Genomic DNA, 24,470 nt, shown 5'->3' with positions numbered 1-24,470 from the left:
TGAAGAGCAGAAAAATGCAGGGAGGGTGTTTTTTCAAGGCAGTTCTACTGTTTGAAAATACTTGTTGTCATGCAGCATGGCTTTTAAGCGGATGGTGTTGGCACAGTTTTCATATGTTGTCATTCACAAAATTGTATTGATAAAACATCCACACATGCTGGAAATGTAAAAAATTTTAAAACTTTGGGAAAATGAAGAAATACTGGTTTCCAAACAAATGAGAAGGATTAAGGCTTTACACCGTCACTGAACTTTATTTCATTTAGGCATTCCCAGCAAACACTAAGGACAGAATTTACCTGCCCAGAATTAAGATACTTGTGTCTGAGATGTTATTTATATTTATTTTTTAAGTCAAAGTAGAGAGCTAGGATGTAATTTGTTCCCTTCTAGATGGATGTATAAAAAAGATCATGTAAATCATGCCTCACAGGTCTCTGTTGCTCACCAGTGGCTTGACAGAACCTAAATGGCTGTCCTAGATGTGGATTTCTACACTGTAAACCTTTGGTGAGATCCATTTAAAGCCAAAGATACCTACATGTGGATGTCTGCTGGCATGGCCAGTGTCTATATCCTGTTATAATCACGGAAATCTGTTCTCGCCTCCAGCTAGAGAAGGACCTGGGTGTCCTAAAAAGCCCGTGTCAGCCTTACATGTGTGGAGGTCTTAGATACCCTGAAGTGTCTTCAGTGGCAGCAGTGGCCTACATGGGGACAACTGCTTTGAGCCCAGGAAGAGCAGAACCTCATGAGCAATTCAGCAACTGCTGTGGATGTAGTTTAGGGTAAACTGAATTGCTCTCTGGGCTGCATTTTCCATTTCTGCTGTAAGGGAGGCTTTGATACTCGGTTGCTGCGCAGAGCTACACCACATCTGAATTTAAGTGCCTTAAGCTTAAACTGATCCTGACTCTAAAGTCCAAAAGGTTTTATTGATGATTACCACAGACCTTTCTCCCTAATTTTATGGAAATGCAAATATTATTATGAAGATAATGTTCTGTGTTTTGTTTTATTTTATTTTAAAATCTCTCAAGCATTCATTCAGTGCACAGGGCGTGTTTCTTCTTTAACTCCATTACTCTGTTCTTTACACACTCTACTATTCAACAAAACAATGATGAACAACTTGATTTTAAATCATCTCTTAGAAACAAACGGTCAGCTAAACCTTAAATTATGTTTGATTCTTCACTTGCATAGAAGAAAGTGATCTTGTGATGATGCTGTTAAATACATTATAAATTAATAAACAAACATTACTTTTAAATATGGCCATCCGTTTCAGAACAGGTGTTTTGCTTTTTCTCTTCTGTTCAATGACTGTAAAGCCCTGAAATTGCATTAGTTTGCTTATTTTAACAAATAGCTATAAGCGGTCCTAATTCCACGTTTTTTTGTTTAAGGAAATATCTGACTGAATATTAGAGGAAAATTTGTGTGTAAGTAAATAAACCAGAAGTTAAAATAGAATTTCTTTCCTACTACTCATGGAGAAAACATTGTTTATACCAAAATACTTAATTATCCTATAGAGTTTACTAGTTATTATTCCAGTGATGAAGTAACTTCAGAAATGTATGTCTGTCTTGACCTAAACAAATAGAAATTCTGTAACACCTGTATTTATTTGTATGTTTTACAATGTGAAAACAGTTTTCTACTGTAATAGAACTGTATATCTTACTCTATATCTTAAAGTAAACCTTTATGAAGGGTACAGGAACAACATTGCACTTCCCCACTTCTTGCTGAAACTGGAAAATGTGTTTACATACATTTAGATATAACTATCTGCTGCTAATGCAGTTTCACAGTAAGTTGTACAATTAAAAACAAATAGGACATCATTGAATGGCAACACTCCTTTGTGGAACAGCAAAATGAAGAATTTTTTTTTTTTTTTTTTTACTTTTTTTAACATATTAATGTCTGTTTCAAAGACCATTTAGCTCCTATTTTACAGTACGGAAGAGCCTTTTTGTGTCTAATCCATTTGAAGACTGGAAAGCAAACCAATTTTCCACTGTAATGCAATTCTGTAAGCAATGCTCATTTATATGCATCATGTATTGAATGGGGTAGATGCTATTTATCATTATGAAATGTTCATATTCTTAAATTTTTGGTTTCTGTGCCTTGCTTTCACAGACTAAAACTGGTGTTGCATTGTTGTATGATGAAGTATCCGAAAATGCTTATGACATCCGACTGAAGCTTACAAAAGAGGTATTAACAATTCAAAAACAAGATGTCATCTGTGTTAGTGGAAGTGATCACAGTGCAAATGTAAGTGCTTCTATATCTCTGTGTTTTTGACTATGCACTTCAATGTCTTCTGCAGAGCTCAGCTTATGGTATTGGAGTGCAAGAGATTTTATTGGGTAATAGAAATACATGTAATGATCAGTTGTTGGGGTTTTTGTGCATACTTACATACTTGCGTATAAAAACTTTTTTGGCCAGTACTATATGTTCTTTATTCTAATATATGTAACCTTAACAGGAGAGAAATTGTATATAAATACTAGAGATTACAGCATTCTTCCACCAACTGTTGTTAGGCCATTAAATGAAGGGGGGGGAAAAAAAAAAGTATTTCACATGAAAACATTTTAACAGTAAACTAGTACATCAGAGTTTTCTTTATTTGTGTATCAGGCATTTGACAGGATGTCTGTTCAAGGACATAGAGCTGGCTGAGAGAACCCTTGACAGACATTTATTTCACTTTAATTCTCTTTCAGGCACAGATTGGGCTTAATCAATGCCAGCATGTATGTAGTGCTTTTTTCCCCAAAATTCAGTTATGCTGCTTTTTCAAAACATGTGGCTCCCCCAAGCTATAGAGGAATCTTCTCTATCACCATTTAATTATGTCATTAGAAAAACTGCTGGCATTTTGCATAAGCAGCACAGCAGTGGTGTCTAGGTTATGGACATCCACAAACAGTGTATTTTATTTCCTCATATAAGCAGTGTTTCTCTTAAAACTAAGTGTCGGTATCCCAAAGTTTAGTGAGTAAAATAAATTTCATGAACTGTGCTGGTATTTGCTAGAGAGAACAATTCATAGCAGCCTCCTCCGAGAAGGCTAAGGGGCAGCCTTTCTGCCCACTTGCTGTATTGCACATGTCATGTAAACATAAAATCTGGCACTAGGGGACATCAACTGAGTTTGTGATGTTCTGATAAGAATTAGGAGCCAAAAAGTATATAGTGGGTATTCATATATATATACGTGAGTACGTGTCAGAGAGAGAGTCTGTCCATATAAAGCAAAACCATGTTTCATTTCTGCCATAGTAAATATTTATATAAATTGTTTAATATCACACAGAAATAATTTGAAATAGCTTTCAGTAGTTAGAATAATTATGTACCGGTTTCAAAACTTGTCCATGGAACTCTGTGGAACATGACTTGCTCTTAGATGTGTTCAAAAAGGTTGTGTCAGTACACAACTAGTGGGAGACCACTCAGTGAAGTGAAAGGCATGTTCCATTCGGGTTGGTTTGCTGAAATGAATATAAGCCTCAGCCAAAAATCATCAGCTTGCATATACTTTCTGCTTCACTGAGCAGCCTGAAGAAACTGCAGCTTTTAACTGCAGACGTTGCTGGTAGTGCTGATAAGTTGTATGCAAATTGTGGTTGCAAGAGTCGTAGTAAAATATCATGCGGCTGCAACAGATGGTGTCTGTGCATATAAGTATCCATGATTGCTTTGGACTCAGTGGTATTTAAATGCCTTGTGTATAAACTTTCATAGAAAAAGAATAAAAAATTCTATCCTACCTAGTCCCAGATTACTTCTTGGCTGAATCAGCCCAGGCTGGCTGCATCTGACAAATGTCTGTATCAATTCTGTATATGTATCTTCATTCTTTGGTCACTCAAAAAAAAACCAACCCCCCAAAAAACACAAAAAATCCCAAAACAAAACAGAAAAAAAAACAAACTAAAAACCACCAAAACAAAAAATCAAGTCTATCTCTTCCTGTTAATACTGAGATTTGGTTTGAGTCTGACTTTGATGCACTTGTAAGTTTTATGGGTACCCTAAATAGTATTTCCTGATGGAAGACAGGACAGGAAGACAAACTGTTACAATACAGGAGGAGCTTGATTTTGAAAGAAATTCTGGGAAGTAAGAGACCTTGCAGAACATGCAGAACTGGGATATGCAGCCTCCACATCCAAAACGAGCTGAAGTTCCTCGGCTGTATTTCATGACCAGTAGCAAATGCACTGTGGGTAAGCCTGGAGAGGAGTGACTCCTGAGACTGTATCAGAATGGAGGCAGCTTTTCTGGGATATGGAAATAGTGTTAATGTGTAAGAGTGAGGGAATTTCAAATGCAATTCAGATGCTACTTTAGTTTTGAGTTGCAAAGTACAATGTGGCTTTAAGTGTAAAATCCATTCAGGAGGGATTTCTTTCGTCCTCTTTCTGTTGACAGACAGCATGGGCAGACCTGCCAAGCTGACCTTTCCTGGAAAACATTTTTAATGTTATCTTCCTGTTTTCCTTAAGTTTTCTTACTGAAGAGTCTGAAAACTAAATTTTAAGGCTCTGATCCGTTGTTTTTCCATGTTCCTTGCAAGATCTCCCCAAGATGTCCTTTTCTGGAAGTGTTATCTTCACTCCTTGTGGGCTTCTGTTGTCAAACTCTAATGAGAAAAATGGACTAAGCTATGGCTTCATGACAGTATTTGCTTTTTCTATTATACTTTGAACCAAATAAAAACTTTTGGAACACTAGCATTTAATATAGAGGCCAGTTGAGTGTAATATGAAGATGAACACTGTAATTTTTACGGTATATAAATTGCTAGTATATAGGAACTCAAAACCAGAATTTGAAATCAGGCTGAAATAGCTGGTAGTTCTCTAGCACTGTTTTTGGTAATTCTGAAATTTTACATTTACAGCTACATGAGATAAATTCCAGAGAGTTAAATGCTTTACTTTTCAAGTGGTTCAAGAAAATAATTTTCATCCCTGTGCTGTATGATTTAAAATATTAATAGAAAATAATAACCTGAAAATCAATTCTATAGCAGTCACAAACAATCACATTGTTTTACTGATTTATTTTCCTTCTTTTTATACTTTTTCTTTCTCAGGTATTCGTAGTTAATCTATATTTTACACATGACCATTCATCAAACTAGTTCCTTTGCAACAAAAAAAGAAATAAGTCATTTGCCTTCTTTCTGTAGTCACCTCAAACATGCAGGAGGGGAAAAAAAAGCCTTTGGTTTTGGACTTGCAACGGTATAGATTATTCCCAAAGATAAAAGGCTCTCACTATAAATTACCTTTTACTACCATCATCTAGATCTATTCTTGTTTCATATTTTGCCATCTGCCATTCATTTAGATGTTACTTTTAAGCACTAAGAAAGCTTCACCTTTGACAAGAAATTGTAGAGCTGGATTTCTGTAATTTAATGTCCGTTCATCCCATTTCGCTACTTCTTGCATTCTTGGACTTGGATGTTGAGTAATGAGAGAGAAGAACACAGTTTGTGAAATTCAAGATGCATATAGAAGAAATAATGTAAAGGCAATTGTTTCTTTTCCTTAGTTTTCAGATTTTTCACTGTAGATAAAATGGCTTTTAAATATCTGTTAAAATCCTTCTGAAAGTGGAACCATTGTAAGAAATAATGTTTCCCAGTGTTTTATTTTATAAAATTACTTTTTTAATAGAATGTATTGTATTTATTAAAATTATTTTTTATATTATATTTATATATATTATAGTTATTTGATTAAATACGCGATCTTTGTATTCGATCAATATGCAATCGAGATGTATTTCAGAACTTCAGACTTGGCTAATCCAAGTGTTCTAAGCAAGTCTTCATGGCTTAGTGCTATATTTGGGGTGTTCAGATTCATAGGAAAAAGGAAAATGTATATGTGCATCTGAATTGGTGAGCGCTCAAAGAAGCCAAGCATGAGAGTGTTGACAGGAATAGTTGAAAATGTTGACAATAAATAGACATTTTTCATTATCTTTTAAGTATTTTTAACAAAAGATTACTTTTTTCTAGATTTGAAGTTTAACACTACTCAGAGAAGGGAATTAATTGTATGACAGACAGGGAGAGATCCATTTTCAGTTAAAGCAGAAACAGGGAGGCATTCATTTTTATACTTCATTCTTCATTAATTTATGATTTTGCTTCAACTTTTTGTCATTCAACATGCTAAAATTAATTTCTTACATAGAGCACCTCACCCTTAATATTCCTTGTTTTTCTTCCATGTGTATGGCTATCATCCTTCTCCTGTTGTCTGCCCACAGTTTTATGCCTCTCCTTTTTTCATAAGTGATTTTTTTTCTTTTACTTTGCATTTTATTTCTGTATCTTTTTTTTTCCCCCTAACTCCACTTGCAAAGTACGAAAAAAGAAAATAAATGCATCTGGCTTTTTGTCAAAATCAGTCCTTCTCACAGAGCTGAATTGTCTCTGACTCGGTCAGTGGTTGGGCAAATAGGTTTCTAATGCAGACTCCTGGCATCTTGATTGGAAGAGGACTCCTCAGATGCTTATGTGAGTCTAATAGAATTAGAATAACAAAAACATTTGCATCCTGGGTACTCAATTGTCCAGCTTCACAAGCCATGTCTTAGCTGGACTTTATCAGAATGAAGCAAGGTAGGTGAAGAAAAATAGCAAGATTAGTTGTTTTGTTGATTCAAAAAATGGAAACGGTGCCTGAAAGTATTGTGTAAATCCCTGATGAGACTGCTATGACTTCTTCTTTATAACTCGGATGCTAATAAGGACAGGGAAGAATGTTTTAGAAAACCTCTAGGGAACAGTCTGCATTAAAGTCTAATAATTTTTTTTTTTTTTTAACCCAAGGATTTTTCTATCTAGACGACTACTAATATTACTGTTTGCTCAGTGCCTATTCTGCCATCACTGGTATGGTATTTTAGTACAAAATTACTTTTAAAAAAGCTAATAATTAAAATTTTCTATCTTTTTGGAAACTTCAAGTAATTAAATAAATACTCTTCATTTTGAAACAGAGATCACTCGTGTGGAAAAAATACATTATTTTTCTATTTGGTTTTGTTTGTTTTTCTATTCTCTGGAAAACTGACCTAGATATTTAGAAGATAGCTATCAAATAATTTCTTAGGAACTTTATTATGAAAGTTCGTGAGCTTGTGTTGCTGTCAGTTTGAGAAGAGTTAAAAATTTGTATCACAAGATAAATAATAAATATGAGTATTCATTAACACAACAAAAAAACCCTTTATTGTTAAAGATAAAAAGAGTAAGTAGCTTAAGTAAAAAGGCTAATAAATATAACAGAACAGAAGAATGCAAAGGACACTATGGTTATCCCTGAAAAATAATCTTTCCCTGAGACATGGGAAGAGTCTAGCTAAGATAAGCATTCATACCAACAAGATAGAAAAGAAAGGCAGCACAACGTTGGTGTTACTACCTGGTAAATAAGGGATATGTACAAACATATGTGTCCTTTATTAAAATCACAATTAATTTGTTATACCGGACCCATGACAAACTGTCAGGATTGGTAAATTGGAACTGTATATATTATGGGAGCTTACGCAGCAGTTTAAAATCTTCAGCAGTTAGGGGCAACATATCTGACTGCAATGGAAGCATAAACCTTTCCAGTTATGGTATGTGGGATGTTGATGGGCGCAACCGCTACTGTTCGTCTTTGTCTTCACACCAGCCAACATGTGAAAGGTTGAGAAAAATGAATGCAAATCACTCAGATAAAGAACAGCTGTGTTCTGGCAGGATTTAGCTATAATTCATTGTTATAGGATGCCTTTTTACTTGAAGGAAATCAACATATTTTTAATGGGAAAAGAAAGAAGTATAATCATATCTTGACACAGGATATTATATATGTTGTTAGTAACTCTGGAAATCCATATTTGTAGATGATCTGCATAGACTTAATCTGTATCATCAGTCTGAGAACAGTCTGAGTCCCAGGTTCTCTCATACAACTTGCCAAAGAAAACTTCTGTCCCAAATTAAGCATCTTACAACTCAGTGGAGGAGTTCCAGAGGATTCTTGTGAACTCATACCAAGACTGAATGTGTTTCAATCAGACACATTTAATATGATCACTACACCCTGGAAAATAAACTATGGTGGGGTTTGTCACAGTCATTTTTACTAGAGTAGATCATGGAATAATTTAGATTGAAAGGGACCGCTTGAGGTCATCTAATTAAAACCACTACTCAAAGAGGGGATAGCTTCCAAGTTTGGGCAAGTTGCTGAGAGCTTTGTACATTCACCTTTAGAGTATCTCCAAGGATGGAGATGCCACCACCTCTTTGGGCAGCCTCTTCTAATGTTTAACCACTTTCACTGTGAAATTATTTCACGTTGTTATGCTCAGTTGGAATTTCCGTTGCTGTAAGTTGTGACTGTTGTCTCTCATCGTTTTTTTTTTTTGTGCATCCACCAACAATCCGGTTCTGTCTTTTGTATAATTCTCCTTTAGGTTGTCAGGCTTTGAAAACAAAATTAGTAACTTCATTTTACTAATTTTTTACTAATTTTTACTAATTCATTTTACTAATTTTTACTAATAATTTACTAATTATTTACTAATAACTAATGTTAAAAACAAAAACAAAACCAAAAACAACTCCCCCAAAAATCTTTGATCTACAGTAGTGGAAACAGTTATAATAAGATGAATCAATAAAAAATATCTTATTATACCATATTTAGTAACGATTCTATGCAGCTGTCCCAGATCTTCACTATCATGTGAAAAGATCTGCTTTGTCTTTATACAAAACTCAACAGCAACTGGCATGCCTCAGTTGATTTTTATAGCTGCATTCTTCCTGTTCTTTTTGGGAAAAGTTGACATCCTGTGCAATGCAAGGAGCTGAGTTCCAAAACTCTCTTTCCCATTCAAAATAATATGTTCCTTTCTGTCTACATGTGCCTTATTACAACTTGCCTTCTCTTCATGGAAGTGGAGAATGAGGCATCACATGATGCCATGGAGGACTAATTTGTCTTTCCTTCCCTTTCTTGAGGTTTCTTGAGTTATATTTCCATTGTCTCCATAATTCATTCCACTATCCGAGCTAAACTGTCTTTTAAAACAATGCAACTATGTCTAAGAATATAAAACACTCTATTAAAAATTATACAGATTTGGGACTAAAGTTTATACAGGTACCCTTTGAGCAAAAAGCTTTTCCTGAATGCCAGATATGTTACAACTAAACAGTAGAGCAAAGGTTCTTTGATTTCCCAGTTTAGTCTTACAGAAAACCTGTTACATTATTTTTCAGTGCATTCTTTGATTTTTTACCTGGTTAATTATACGATTGTGGTGGTTACATTTCCTGAGAGGGAGTATTAGTGGAAATGAACAGGTGTGGCACATTCAGTCTGACCAAAGTGGCTAAGTCTGTGACATTTACATTTTTCTTCATGCTCCACTTATTTCTTAAGATTTGTGTATGCTCACTGTTTTTAATAAAGGTTGTGGGACATATATAGGGAGTAACAATAGTGATTAAGGAAGTGATCAAAATTTGGTGCTTTCTGGCTTCTAGTTAAGTGGTTTTTGACCCTGAAGGAATCTCTGTGTCCCAGTTCTAGGTGATGGCACTGCAGTTCATCTGATGTGCTGCATGATATGTCATACGGTGTCTTCACACATCAGCATAAGGCTACATGGTTCTAGCTTTATCATGTAGATGCCTATATTATTAGACTCCGTGATTAACCATAATCTATCAGCCCCTCTCATTAGGGCTGCTGCATGCACTTTCTCACCTCAGTATTGTTTCTTCTGAATTCCATCTGGAAATAGTTTTGGCAAGAGCACTCCCTACTGTAGTTTAAAATCCCTATTTCTAGGAAGAGTCAGACAGAAGGCTGACTGCAGCCTGCAGCCACTGGGAAGGTCCAAGTGCGCTGCCGATGAGTGACAAGCAAGGGCTGTGTGAGCAGAAGGGGAGATCTCTGTACTTGGTGAAGCGTTAAACACATGCAGAACAATTTGCTGAGGAAGTTCTGGGGCTGGAGAGGTGGAGTATGAGCCGAAAAAATCTTCATCATGTTCTCTATCTTGAGAAGAAAACTACTTGAAGGATTTCACATATTCCTGTTCTTCACTGCATCCTCTTTTTTTTCTTTTTGGATATGTAACAACCTGCAGGATGTCCACATTTTATGATACATTTTACTGTGTTTCACATTCTCACAGGATCTGTTCATTCAATCATTTTTTATCTCATAAGTTCCCTGTCATTGCTTCAAGAGTTGCTGAAGAAAAGGAAGATAAGATATGGCTGGTATGTTAAGTACCTGTCTTTATCTTCTTACCTCTTCTGGTATCAGACTGTATCTTCCCTTGCGTCCATGCAGGACAGGTTACAGCGCTCTCTTTTAACTCTTCATATTGCACTTTCTTGTTTTGCTTCTTCCTTTACAATGCATGTTTCCCAAGGGCCTGGGTAGCAAGCTCTGTTGTTACTGCCATCATGGCCTAAGACTGGCTTTTATTTTCTATCGTCAACCTGCCATGTAGTACCTGTAGTAAATTTGTCATCTTATTTTCAACAAGTAAGAAGGCCTATTGAGACTACTCTTTCCAATAAATGACAGATGCAACTGTGGTAGTGGGAATAAAGTTTGTTTATCTAACAAAAAAAAGTACTCAGAACTCTGAACAATGCAGCAATGAATGTTTTCTTTGCTCACATTTTCCTGCCTTTCTGTTTAGCCACTTACCTTGCCTGTTCTCTCTTAAGGTAATAGTTTGTTGTGGTTTGAGACTGGGGACTAGATGGGCTCAGGTACCAAGGCATGTTTAGTCATGGCTATATTTAAAGTTGACAAGTCACTTGACATCCAAGTCCTACAGCGGGGGAGATGCCCACCCAGGAGAGAAGCCAGTGCAATGGTTCCCTACATGACCTCCCTGCCCCACGGCAGGGGGACGGGGCAGCCCAGGAGGGCACTGCTGGAGTCAGCACAGTGGTCTTACACATACTGATTAGGTAGGAGGGAAAAGAATAAAATAAATCGAAGTGTTGTCCATCTTTGTCTTCCAACCTATTCTAGCCATTGTGAATGGGTTTCTTAGAAAAATGTCAACAAAATCTGAATAAGATGGGCTATTTCAAGCATTCTGGCATTTTCTACCATGTGCTTCTGCTTGATGTTTGGAAATACAAACATTCATTAATATTTTCATGTAGACTGGCACAAAAAAGGGAAATATGGTACATATAGAAACTTTTTCCAAATTTATCCATTTATATCAATAAGTGTGGACTGCTTCAAGCAGAATCTCCTTCTGAAATCCCTTTAGTACTTTGTTCATTAAGAGATATATATATAGATATATATAAAATATTTTTCCAAATGAAAAATCCTTTAGCACAAGTGCCAGTCTTAGGTGTTAACAACCTGGTAATAATGACGTAAGGGTAGGCATTGACAGGTAGATATAAAATCTCACTAAAAACCAGTACCAAAAATAAGGACTGTAATGGCCTTCTCATGTTGCCCATTAAGCTCCAGTCATGTCACTTCATATGAATGAATACCAAGACACAAAAGACCTTTCCAGAGATAAATGTTTCTGTTGAGTCATTGTGTTTTAAAAGAATCTAGAAATTTTTCTATGTCAAGAGCTATCTCATACCTAAAAGACTGGTATTTGACTTTGACCATATAATTTCAAAATTAATTATATTTTCAAATGTAATTTAGAGAACTATTAAAAGTACAGGATTTTTTTTCAGTTATATCATCCTTAGTAGCTGTTATAAGCAGCATTACACCTCCTGTTGCCAAGCAGTCGCTTCTCTATGTAGTTGTTGGCATGGTGTTCTTTTGTATGATGTCTGCCTCTTATATGTTTTAAAATTTATATTGTACCTGTTTTTCAATATATTCTTGCCTGGCATCATTCTTGGAGTTTTGAAAGTTTCTGCCTCACTGGTCATTATTTCAATATTGATGACTGAAACCTTTTAAGGCCCTTCTCCTCCCATCTATATAGTTACACATGCTGTTTCAGTACCGAGCTTTTCTGGAATTGGCTTTCCCTGGATTTCTAACACCTTTTGGAACTACATGTAAGCGAAAGGTGCAGGCTGAATTTAAGAATATATTACTTGCACTGCTTTTATCTGTGGACTATGGCTATCAGCATCTGAAGCTGGGGCAAAATCTTTTACGCATGTTCACACGTTTAACAGCTTGTTCTGCAGTGCAGTTGTTTACCCCAGTGCACAGAACATTGTATTGTTTTGGAATAAAGACCCTGTCTCCGAGCTATCTGCTTTGATGACATACAAACCCACTGGTCATGCTTTGGCCCTCCTGCAGAGTAAACGTTATTCCATGAGGGTGATAGTGATGGAGAGGAAGACAGATTGATCACATCTAAATATTGCTTCTAACCTCAAATTAAAATTCTGTCCTTCAACAGTTGCAGCTATGCGAAATTCATCCCTCAAAATTGCTTTTGATTTTGTACTTAGCTAACGGCTTGGTGGCTGTAAATCTTAGTCCTTCACAAAGAGCAGGCTATATTCTTAAAAGCAGTTTGGTTGTGTTTGAACATATGCAAGCTTGGTCAGACAACACCTATATGCTCCTGTGTTTTCATGCATCAGAACAAGAAAAATGTTTTACTCGGACACGTGCAGTCAGGCAATATGAATATCCTTTAATACTTAAAGCATTACAAAAGTGAAAATTTTAGTGGCCTTCTCAGGTTTACAATTTGTTCTTCAAAGAGAAAATACATATTCGTCCACTGTAGACTAAGTCCAAATGCCACAGCCAACCTACCCGTTCAAAGAACTGCTTGACATACACACAGATCAAACCACCTGTCAAACACTTTAGTGGGTGAATCTGCCTTCTCTTCCCATTGCTGGTGTGTTTGACACTGGTCAATGCATTTGTTTCTCAGAATTTAGACAGTAAAGAATGTCATGGCCAAATTGTTAGCCCAATTCTTAACCACAGCAGTAGGTATTACAGAGTCAGTATTGCCTTGAGAAACAGATAGTAAAATCCTTGACAACTTGCAACAATAAAAGGTCTCAGAAAGGTAGGAATATATCATGTTGATATCCTGGCCAATTTGAGTTTTAATCATCACATTCTCTCTATTTCAGTGTATCCTGAAGTTTCATGCAGGGCAGTTATTCTTCCTCTAATCTCCTGGAAACAGAAAACAAAACAAAACAGGCCTATTATGTGGAAGGCTATGGGAGGTACATAATTACTTCTGCTTTGTAGCACAGCTGGAATGAATGATCGTTATAGTATACACATCGAATACTGTGGAAGCCTTCAGAATGAAGAATTTTAATAAACCTCAGATGCTATTAAAGGAAACAAAACAAAATGCTAGTTAAAAAGCAAAAAAAAAGTATTAATTTCAGCTTTCCTGTTCAGAGTGAGAATTAATAACACTTTCCAAAAAGTTTTCCTTGCCTATAAAGAAATAAAATTACACAGCCATCGTACAGTCAACTGTAGCTCTGTATTTTTTTTTAAGACTGGTACAGATGTCTGCCTTACTTTAGCCTCAAACCATAAATAAATTAGTCTGAAAAGAAAAATTACATACAGCCTGCAGGGAAGTAAGAAGTGAAATAAGTTCTTTGTATGTTTGACTGAGACATAAACACTGGGTTTTCAGCTGCATATGTGCATGACATTATCATTAATGTCACAAAAAGGGTTTTTTTCCACAAAAATTTCAATTCAGTTTTGGCAAGAAGGTTTGGAGTAGAATTTTCTTTCAGAGTTGCTTACAAAGCTAGCATGGGTTTCTGTTCAAATTTTGTAGTCATGAAATTTTGTCATTGCATAAGAAGTTCAGAACTCAGACCTAAAATCTGAGGCCACTGTCCTTTTTCCACCAGCAGCCATTAATGTTTCCCTAGAAAAGCCAAACAGGGTAAGAATATGTGATGCTTCTCTTAACACTTTCCCTGCCCCAAGTTATACAGTGCCCTTTTGAGCAAAATGCAGTTTTGTATTAGCTCTTAACAGATTTATTTTTGCTATAGTTGTCCAATATCCCCTTGAACACATGTAGGCTTTCAACATCCAGAATTTTTTCTCACCAGACTCTAGAATCTACTACACGTTGCACAAAGAATCACATCTTTTTGTTTGTTCTGATCCTAGTTCCTCACTGTATTGTTTGATGCCTCCTAGTTTTTGTGCTGGAACAGGCTATAAAAACTGATTCCCATTCACCATCCTCTGTGCAACTTTATTGTAAGAGCCTTCTGATCCCCAGTCTGTCTCTTTTCCTGGATGAAGCACTATAACCTGTTCTGTTATTCCTTGTACAGGAGAGGTTTTGTGCTTCCATCATCCTTATTGGCTTTTTCTGAAACTTTTCTAGTGATTTCAGGTATGTATGGACAATTTTCAAGGTGGGGGAACTTTGGGTTTATACAGTAGAATAATGATGTTCTTTGATCTTTTGCTAAGACTTCAAAAAAATTGATTTGTCTTTTTTGACCACTACTGAACACTGCACTTATGATGTCATGGAACCATCTACTTTAACCCCAAGGTCTTACTCCTTAATAAAAATGACTGATTCAATCCTAATTCCTTGTATAAATAATGTGCATGGGAAAAATAATCTCTCTCACTAGCTTTGATCTGCTATTCGATTTTTTATGCTGTTTTGTTGCCCAGTTACTATTTTGTAAGATGTTCTGCAAATATTTTCAGCTCGTTTACTCTTCCTGTCTTAGTAAGCAGGAAAGCTAATCCTACTGCTCCTACCTTTTTTTTTAATTCTTCATAAGTATTTTAAATAATGCAGGTTGCAACATAGGAAACAGTGGAACTTCACTCATGACCTTCGTCCATCCTGAGAATTACACATTTAGTCCATCCCCTTGTTTTCTACTTTCTAGCTAATTTTAATTAGCAATATATCTGTGCAACTCTTCCCTCATGGTTCCTATGTTTCCATAACTTGCCTTTAAAAAATGCCTGGTCTCTTCCAAGGTAGATGGAGTTCATCAAAGTGTCTGCCAATTCTCTTCTTCGTTATAGTTTCTCTCACCGTCTAGAGATTTTTTTTTCCCCCTGTAGTTTGTTCTAATTTGTTTAGTGCAGACCTTAATTTTCCTAAGCCTTAACCATAACCTTTTATACAAAAATGGGATTTTACTTTCAATGTTGTAGTCTTCAGGTATCAAGGCTTTATTGAGAAGTATTACCCCAGTGCTCCTGCTTTGATTCATCTCTGAGTTCCTTTAATACTAGGGTGAATGCTATCTGACCCTGGTGATCTGCTACTGTTATTTAGTCAATTTGCTTCTAAAGTGGTTTCAAATTCAGACAGATCCATACTTCCTTTGTGCTACAAAGAATGCTGGAAGAATGTCTCTAGTTTCTTTTACACTAATGAAAAGTGTCCATTTATCTTCCCTTCAGTAGCCTTATTTTCTCTGAGCATGCCTTTTATATCTTGATCATAAATTGGCCCTGTGGTTTCTTTGGCAGACCTCCTGCTCCTGATAGATTTAAAGATTTATTATTAATTGTTATTCTTTTTGGCAGTTGTTGGACCTCTCTTTACTGTTGCTGCTTAATTCTGTTTTTCAATTATATTTGCTTATGTTCCTTTTCCTTGTCTTCATTTGTATATGATGTCCATCAGTCTTTACATGTAATAACCTCCCTTAACCTCCTCTTTACCATGCAGTTTTCCTTTTTCTCTTAATTAAGCCCTTCTAGTAAGTGGCATTCATTGGCTCTGTGCTTCTAGCGTGGTACCCTTAATTACTCTTTCCACTGCCTATAAAGATTTAATTTTCTTACCTGCCCCCGTTAATTTTCCTTTCAGCAAGATTCCTCACTTTTGCTTAGTTTCCTTCTTGGGATCACAGTTGCATAAATGTTGAATGAAAAGTACCTAAGAGTTGCTATTACAGAGTACCTTTTCAGCTGTAAAAATTTTAACTAAATCCTGCATGCTATACTCAAGACTAGAGCAAGTATTGAGTCTAATCTTGTGAGCTCCATGAGGCAGTGACTGATAGAGACCTGTTTTTTGTTGGCTGTAGTATATCCTTATGTGTATCTGTCTGATCTACAGGAGGTCAAATGAAGCCTGTTATCACCATTATTTTTCTCATTCCTATTGCCTCTTTGCTTACCTCATTGTTATCATCCTACTTGAGTGGTCACTAATATAGACCCTTGCTTGCATTTAATCTGGAATCTGTTGGTTTACTTGTTTAGGTAATTGGATTATTAGTTTTATTTGAGTTTAAGTACTCTGTAGCACAAGGCGTTTACTCTGCTGTTTATCTAGACTATTTCAACTTTCTTAAATACTTTGCATCCCAGTAGTACAGTTTTTTCTACCTCTCTAGAGTGTTTATACCCCTGTTTAGTTCAGACTTAGTGCAATGTTGGTTTTCTTCCTGGCACTCTGTTTTACATTTGCTGTTTGTGTTATTCCATCCCTGACCTGTCCTTCACTTCAGGATACAGAATATTTCTGTTTACATCCGTAATAGAAGCATCATCTGTAATTATACTGTCTTCTGTACCAGTCAGCTTTTCCAACAGTACAGTTTAAAACTTTAGTTATGGCCTTCCTGATTTTTAAGTACCAGCCTCTTTAGGTCTTTTACGGTTCAAATGAACTGGTGCCTCCTGTACAGGCTCCCTTTGTTTACAAAACTGCCTCCAGTTTCCAATGAACCTGAACCTATAGTCTTCTCCCTGGAGTCATAAATGTATCTGTCTATTTGCCTGGTGGTCATCTACCACCATTACAGCTGTCTGGGGTCACTGCTTTAAGGCATTCTCACATCAAGATAATACATTGATGTCGTCCATTATGAGAAATACCAATGGAATTATTTCCCATACCACCAGCTTGTTGCACCCTGCCAGATGTGACTTGTGGGTTCTGCTGTACGATATTCCTGAAAGTCTTCTTAGTGAGATGGGTATATATACCCTCTTCCTGTGGGGACAGCACTCAGATCTTTGATACTAACACAGTAAACTGGATAACTCTCATCTTGCATGAATTCTGCCCTCATTTCTTCTATGAGAAAAGATGGAAGGACAGCCCTTTGAAGCCATTTCTAGGTTCAAGACATTTTCACCTTTCTCCTTCTGTTATTGAGCACCAGCAAACAGTAAAGGTCTGCCAGGCTTTTCCCAACTAACACATTCTCTGGACAGCCAGACATCTGCTTCTGTCATTGCCTTTGCCTCCTTGCTTTACACCTATGGCTGGGCATCAGCATTCTTACCAATTTCTGTTCCCTATAGATAATTTTCTGAAAATTTCAGGTTAATTTCAATGTACGTGCCTGGATTCAAATTTTTGATGGAAACTGTATTCTGTCACCACTGGAAATGAACATTAGTTCTGTATTTTAGATTGCATTTGAAACATACTGTATGTGTACACAGTTGTGTTTCTTCTTAACTATGCTGAAACCTGTTGGTTGGGTATTTAATCCACAGTTGTATAGAAGATTAGGTTTTAATACAGACGATTCTTGATAAAATATCATCAGTTACTCTTTTCCTTCCAACTCTGCACAGCTGGCAGTCTGAAGGAAAAAGCAGAGGCAAGCACACAGAATCACCAGTAAAGTAGCCCACATTCAGGACTTTTGTTACCAATAGCACTCAAGTGCACAACCAGCAAATTCTGCTTTGACAGGTAGGGATGTCAGTTGGATTCGCTTTCATGAAACCTCAGTTTGTCTAAACTTTTTAATTACAATTATAAGAACATGTTTGTACCAGTATTAGTACATTTATTGTGTATTTTATAGAATTATGTATTAGTGTGATGTTATTAGAATTGTATCTATAGTGCCGGCTATAGAAACATCATCATTTAGAGTTTATGTTGTGGTTTGTCTCCAGGTGGAAACTAAGCACCACGCAGTCATTTGTTCACTCGTCCCCCCAGCCCTGCTTCCCCACCATGGCCGGATGGGGAGAAGAATCAGAAAAAATAGGTAAAGGTCATGGGTTGAGATAAAGACAGTTTAATAGGACAGCAAGGGAAGATTAAATAAATAAATATAATAATAAATATTACTATTAATAATAATAATAACAATAAAAGAATATACAAAAAAGTGATGCACAACACAATTGCTCACCACCCGCTGACTGATGCCCAGCCAGTTCCCAATCACGGTGCCCCCAGCCAATTCCCACAGTTTATCTATCGAGCATGATGTCACATGGTATGGAACATCTCTTTAGCCAGTTTAGATGAGCAGTCTTGGCTGTGCCCCCTCCCAGCTTATTGCTGGCAGGGCATGAGAAGGTAAAAGTCCTTGACTAGAGTAAGCGCTACATAGCAACAACTAGAAAATCAGTGTGTTATCAACAGTATTTTCACACTAAATCCAAAACACAGCACTATGCCAGCTACTAGGAAGAAAATTAACTCTATCCCAGCTGAAACTGGAATAGTCTATTAAGAGAAATGTTTTGAATGTTCTTTGGACAAAGGGCTTTGTCTCACTCTTTAACAGCTGTTAGAATGTTACATGCTTTTCTATGAAAATTTAAATAAAATCTAATACTAAGTTGTATGCTATTTTACATGTATGTTTTTATTGTACATGACTACCAATGCTAACAGTACTTGTAGGGATAATTAGAAATACTTTAATTTAAATCTGTGCATGTAGTTAACGTATATTGGTGTCCTTTTTCTTTCTGTTCATTTATTGCAAGGTCCATCATACACAGGTCTACGTGACTTCATCTCTACTAGAAAATAAAACACAGCCATAGCACACATTCAACATTGGCCACAGTTGTCTACACTGTATGTGAGTGTGCTCCCTGGTTACATTTTGACTTGTGCCAAATTGTCTATACTGGGTGTTGGTGTACTCTCTGTCATGGTTTTGGCCAATGTCGATTATAACTGACTTCCTATGAGGACAGGCTGAGAGATCTGGGGTTATTCGGCCAGGAGAAGAGAAGGTTTCAGGGACACCTTATCGCAGCCTTCCAGTACTTAAAGGGGGCTTAGAAGAAAGATGGGGACAGACTTTTTAGCAGGGCCTGTTGTGACAGCACAAGGGGTAATGCTTTTAAACTAAAAGGGGTAAATTTTGCCTAAATAAAAGGCAGAAATGTTTCACAGGGAGGGTGATGAAACACTAAGAACAGGTTGTCCGGAGAGGTGGTAGATGCCCCATCCCTGGAAATGCTGAAGATCAGGTTGGACGGGGCTCTGAGCAACCTGATCTAGTTGAAGATGTCCCTGCTCATTGCAGGGGGCTTGGACTAGATGACCTTTAAAGGTCCCTTCCAACCCAAACTATTCTGTGATTCTATGATAACTGTCTTAATGACTCAGTGTTCTGGTTTCAGCTGGGATAGAGTCAGTTTTCTTCACAGAAGCTAGCGTGAGGCTGTTTTGGATTTGGGATGAGAATAATGTTGATAAGGTGCTGATGTTTTGAGTTGTTGCCAAGCAGTCAAGGACTGTCCAGCTTCTCATGCTGGGCTGCCAGCGAGAGGGTTAGGGGTGCACAGGGAGCTGGGAGGGGACACAGCCAGGACAGCTGACCCAGGCTGGCCACAGGGATGTTCCATATCATACGACGTCATGCTCAATGTATAAAGCTGGGGCAAAGAAGAGGAAAGAGGGGAGGACATGTTCAGATTTATGGCATTTGTCTTCCCAAGAAACCATTACACGTGATGCAGCCCTGCTTCCCTGGAGATGGCTGAACACCTGCCTGCCCATGGGGAGTGGTGAATGAATTCCTCGTTTTGCTTTGCTTGTGTGTGCAGCTTCTGCTTTGCCTATTAAACTGTCCTTACCTCAATCCACAGGTTTTCTCACTTTTACTGTTCCGACTCTCTCCCCCATCCCACCATGGGAGAGTGAGCGAGCGGCTGTGTGGTGCTTAATTGCTGGCTGGGGCTAAACCACAGCACTCAGACTAAATCAGGAGATGGCATGTGCCACGTAACATCGCAGTTAGGCAGTTTGGATCGTTGTCATAATGTTTCCTAGGAAAGAAAATTTAGTAGTGTGCATGGGAGTTTTACTGTGTTCCTTTGCTGGAGAGTATTCTCCAGCTTGCTTTGTTTTAGCATAGGCATGTCTTGTGAGACTGGAATTGTAAGACAAATAGTTTATTTTTTGGTTTGAAGGTGAAGTGAAAAATACCTTCCAAAATTTTTAGTTATGAGATGGGGAAGAACATAAGCAAAGAAAGGTCCTGAGAAGAGAACAGGACCACAATAGGGTAAGTTAGAGGTGGCAGAGAGAAGAGATCAAAGAGAATAATTACTTGTTTATCACATTCCCCCTACAAAACCTGAAATTTAATTCAGTAGTGTCTTGCTTTCAGCAGGTGTCTAATGTTGAATATCCTCTAAATTACCCACAGATTTTTTTTTTTCTGGCTCAAGTAGTCAGCATCTATATTATGAATTTAAGGGTCCAATTGAAGGACTAAATGTAAACTAGCCTATAGTGAACCATGTGAACTTGTGTTTTTACCCCAAAAGTTGTTTTTTAATTTCCTTTGTTAAAATAAAGTTGCAAAGTCAAATATTAGAAAGTTAGAAATACACAGGCTATTGTCTCTTGAATCTTAGATTTATGTTGTCTTTTATGTTGGCAGATACGCGGGGAATGAGTTGAGGGTTTACAGGAAGAAAAGGGTAGTCTCAATATCTAGTGGTGAATGATCCTTGCCCTGAAACAGAGGTGCGATATAATCCTAGATGTGTCATGTACATTGACACCAAACTAACACTGCTGATCAGGAATTAGGTGCATCTTATCTTCTAGTGTGAAATTATGACGTGTTAGAATGCTGAATGTTCAAAGCTAAGGCTGACACTGGTCAACAAGATATTTTGAACAGATACATTTCATACAAATACTTAGAAAAAGCATTTAGGCATTTCAAATCATTAAAACAGAATTAATTGTCCTTAAATCTTTGTGTGCCTTCATTCTTGCTCTGTAAAATGAGGATACTTTTTGCAGATTGTGAAATTAATTTCATTTAGGTGGATGAACCTAAATACCGTACTGCTTACTGGCACAAAAAAAAAAAAACCATGTGAGTATTTTAGTGATACTACATTTAGAACAAAATTAAATTTGTGTTCATGAACTAACATGACAAATCGTGCTTTATAATAAAGACAAAAAAGTAAATATCTGTACACTGTAAGGTCTCAAGTCCATAATACTATTAAAAAAAGTTTCTTAAAAAATACGTTATGGCGTGTCATACAACAGAAGTTCAAAATCTTGTCTTGTGTCTGTAGTCTGAATGTGTCTGTTTTCCACTTCAAGTCATTGAAATTTTCACTGTATCTGCCTGTAAGATTTGGTCTTCTGCCAAGGAAGATACTTTAAAACTGCTTGATCATCCCTGAAAAGTGCTTTAAATAAGCTAAATATATTTAACTCCTGGCATCTGTTTCACTACAACACAAATCTCTCAAGCCATTTGGCATTCCTGTGACTCTTGCCTGCTACCTCTCCAATTTATTTGCATCATTTTCAAAATGAGTGTATCAGAACTAACTGTATTATTTGAAGTGTGGATCACTGCCAGATATAGAAATAATTTATAGTGTTCTGCTCCTTCTTAATAGTCTCCTGATGATGTAGGATTACACTAGTGATTTTGGCCATGGCATTATGCAGGAACGTTGTTTTTTCTCATACTCAGCATGACTCATATGTTTGGTTTTTTTGCAAGATGACCTTTTGCCGGATAGACTGCTTTTCTCTCTTTGTTTGAGCTGTTTTCCTGGTTACGAGGATGACCTTAAATGACTTTGACTTTGAATTGCTGTATGCTTAGAAGCTGGCCTGCTCATCATTACCTTATCACAAGTGTTGTCCCTTACAAACATTATTACAATTAATTTAGAATTATTTTTTTTAGATCACTGAATTTTATTAATTTTTTTAAGTAACCCACATACTGTCACTATCCCACAAGAAGCACATTCACTAAATAGTAGCTTTATCTGAATTACATTTCGATTTGAAATCTTACAGCTAACCAATTTGCATGTACTTAAAATACACCATCTTATTTTGAATAGTTTTGTGGTTTTAATCAATTTTTTGTGGGGTGTCAGTTCACAACTTTGTAAGGGTTGTTACAACACTGATACTCTGTCATCGAGAATGGAAATTTCATAGCAAGTATACATATAATTTGAAAAGATAACTTCCATAAAACTTTTCGCATTTAAAATTGTTCCTCTTTAAATCCTTATGAACTGGTTTTACTATTACTCCATAATGGAATGGATGGTTCATTGCCAGATTTAAGATCATCTGACCTTAAGGCATTGTAATATAAAAAAGATCCATGGCTGTATCTATGTTTTAAATATTGACCCAGTATTAACTTTCTTCTAATCCTCTGGAATTGTACACTGTTCAATTTTTTAAAATTCAAAATCAATAACAAAAATCTGTCTATAGAAAATGAAATGTCATATTTGGTCTTGTATGACCACTATTTATAATCCTAGCAAATGATATAGGATCATAGAACTGAAATAAGTTTGTGCAAATTATCTTGATTATGACATTTGATTATGCTCAGCTTTTGAACATCTTTAAAAATTAGAATTTTTTGCATTTTTTTTAAATGTGGCTCTAAGTAAAAAAGCTGTTATGTAGGAAATGTTTAGGTACATGTTTAACACCTTCTTTCAAAGTGTCCTTTAGTAGGAATATTTGAAGCTCTGTAATAAAAACTCTATGAACTATGAAAATATAAATATCAAGATTATCACAATATTTTATGCAAATAGATTACTTCAGAGGGCTACAAACTCAACTATATCATCAGTATTATAATCTGGAATGTACCTATCAACTGTGTAAAAATACACATTAATTATAGTTGAATGGATAAGCTGGCAATAGATAACACCTTGTTTGCCTTTTATAAAATGGCTAAAGCTATCCATGTAGGTATTTGTATTTGTTGTCCAATAATGCTAAAGCAATCTAAACTGTCAAAATATTTATTCTATCTTCCCTATATTATGGGATATATTGGGATAATTTGTTTACAGGCTGTAAGTGTAGGTGGAGAGAAACACAAAGTAAATAAGCATAGAGGATTTCTGTCATAGAAAATGACTCTTGGGAATAAGTCACTGAATTTCAAGGTAGAGACATATTCTAATGCAGATTGAATCTGAACTTTCGCAGTGCATATGATAATTTTGATCAAAAGTTTTGATGCAGTTCAAAATGAAGAAAAGAACCTATGAAACAATTTGAATTAGCACAGATTTTAGTAAAGTTTAATTATATAATCTGAAATTGAATCATATAAACCTTTTGATATAAATCAGGTACCATGAGTCATAATATAATAGTTTTCCATTTTTAGCACAGACTGGTGTAGTATAATGTTCATGGGAATAGAAGAGACAATTTTTGAAAATGTATGAAAGTATTCTTAACTTTTTTTTACCATATGCATTTGTTTTACCCTGCTAAATGAGGCTGAAATTTCTGATTTATTGTAGTTCCCTTTCCCCTGTGTCAATATGAACATATGTCTAGCCAGGTGAGTGTTAGGAAAAAAGCTAAGAATGACTTGTTAATATAAGACTATGGGCTTGACTGTTGAAATAAAAGTTTACTTTTATCTGAATTATTGAAATCATAGAACACCTAATCAGGGAGTATACATATAGGAGTAATCTCACATATAATTTCTGATGTACAGAAAAAGAAAATAAATTATTTTACATGTTCAGGAATTACTCTTCTAGGTTGTGAAAGAGGGCATTCTATGCAGTACTGTTCAGCATGTTGCAAAAAAGGTCCCCTCAACTCTATAATTATTGTCAACAGATGAAGTGCTATTATTATGTTGTCAGGCACCAAGATTTACACATGAATGAAATGTCAAATTCGGCATAGTATTAAACATTTGATCGGTTGCTGTAAAAAATATTGATAACTGTTTATCTTCTTTATGCACTTAAACATGAAATGCAAGAAAATAACCATTTGAAGCAGACTATCATTAAAAGTCTTTTGGCATATGCTGCAAAAAAAATTGGTATAGTTTATGATCTGAAGGTATGGATTATCTCCATATCTGAAGATATGGATTAGAAACAATGGTATTTGTGACTGAAAAATGAGAATAAATCATGGGCATATGTGATAGCAGTTAAAGAAGGTAAATCAGCTATGAAAATGCACATCTCAAACTCTTCATATATTTTTCTTATGAAAAATTTGTTAAAACAAAGCAAAAGCATATAAACATTTCTGTTTAGGAAGAATATCAGCAATCGAAAAACGTACTAAAAGTCTGCATGCACAATTCACACAGAAGTTCTGCTCTCTATGGTAAGGAATTAAATAAGTGC

General features: G+C 36.1%; 1 protein-coding gene across 1 annotated transcript in view; it reads left to right on the top strand.

Moving 5' to 3' along the window:
• The window catches only part of SNTG2 (syntrophin gamma 2), a gene marked incomplete at its 5' end in the record, with an annotated part of 308,679 nt that overhangs the window by 124,687 nt on the left and 159,522 nt on the right, over positions 1-24,470 (top strand). Inside the window, one exon of the mRNA XM_081997695.1 lies at positions 2,155-2,292. Within this exon, the coding sequence (XP_081853821.1) occupies positions 2,155-2,292 (138 nt within the window). The remainder of the gene's footprint in view (positions 1-2,154; positions 2,293-24,470) is intronic.

Source organism: Phaethon aethereus, assembly GCF_964289735.1.
Source record: "Phaethon aethereus genome assembly, chromosome: 3".
Classification (NCBI taxonomy): domain Eukaryota; kingdom Metazoa; phylum Chordata; class Aves; order Phaethontiformes; family Phaethontidae; genus Phaethon; species Phaethon aethereus.
This window is presented reverse-complemented; position numbering and strand designations above follow the sequence as displayed.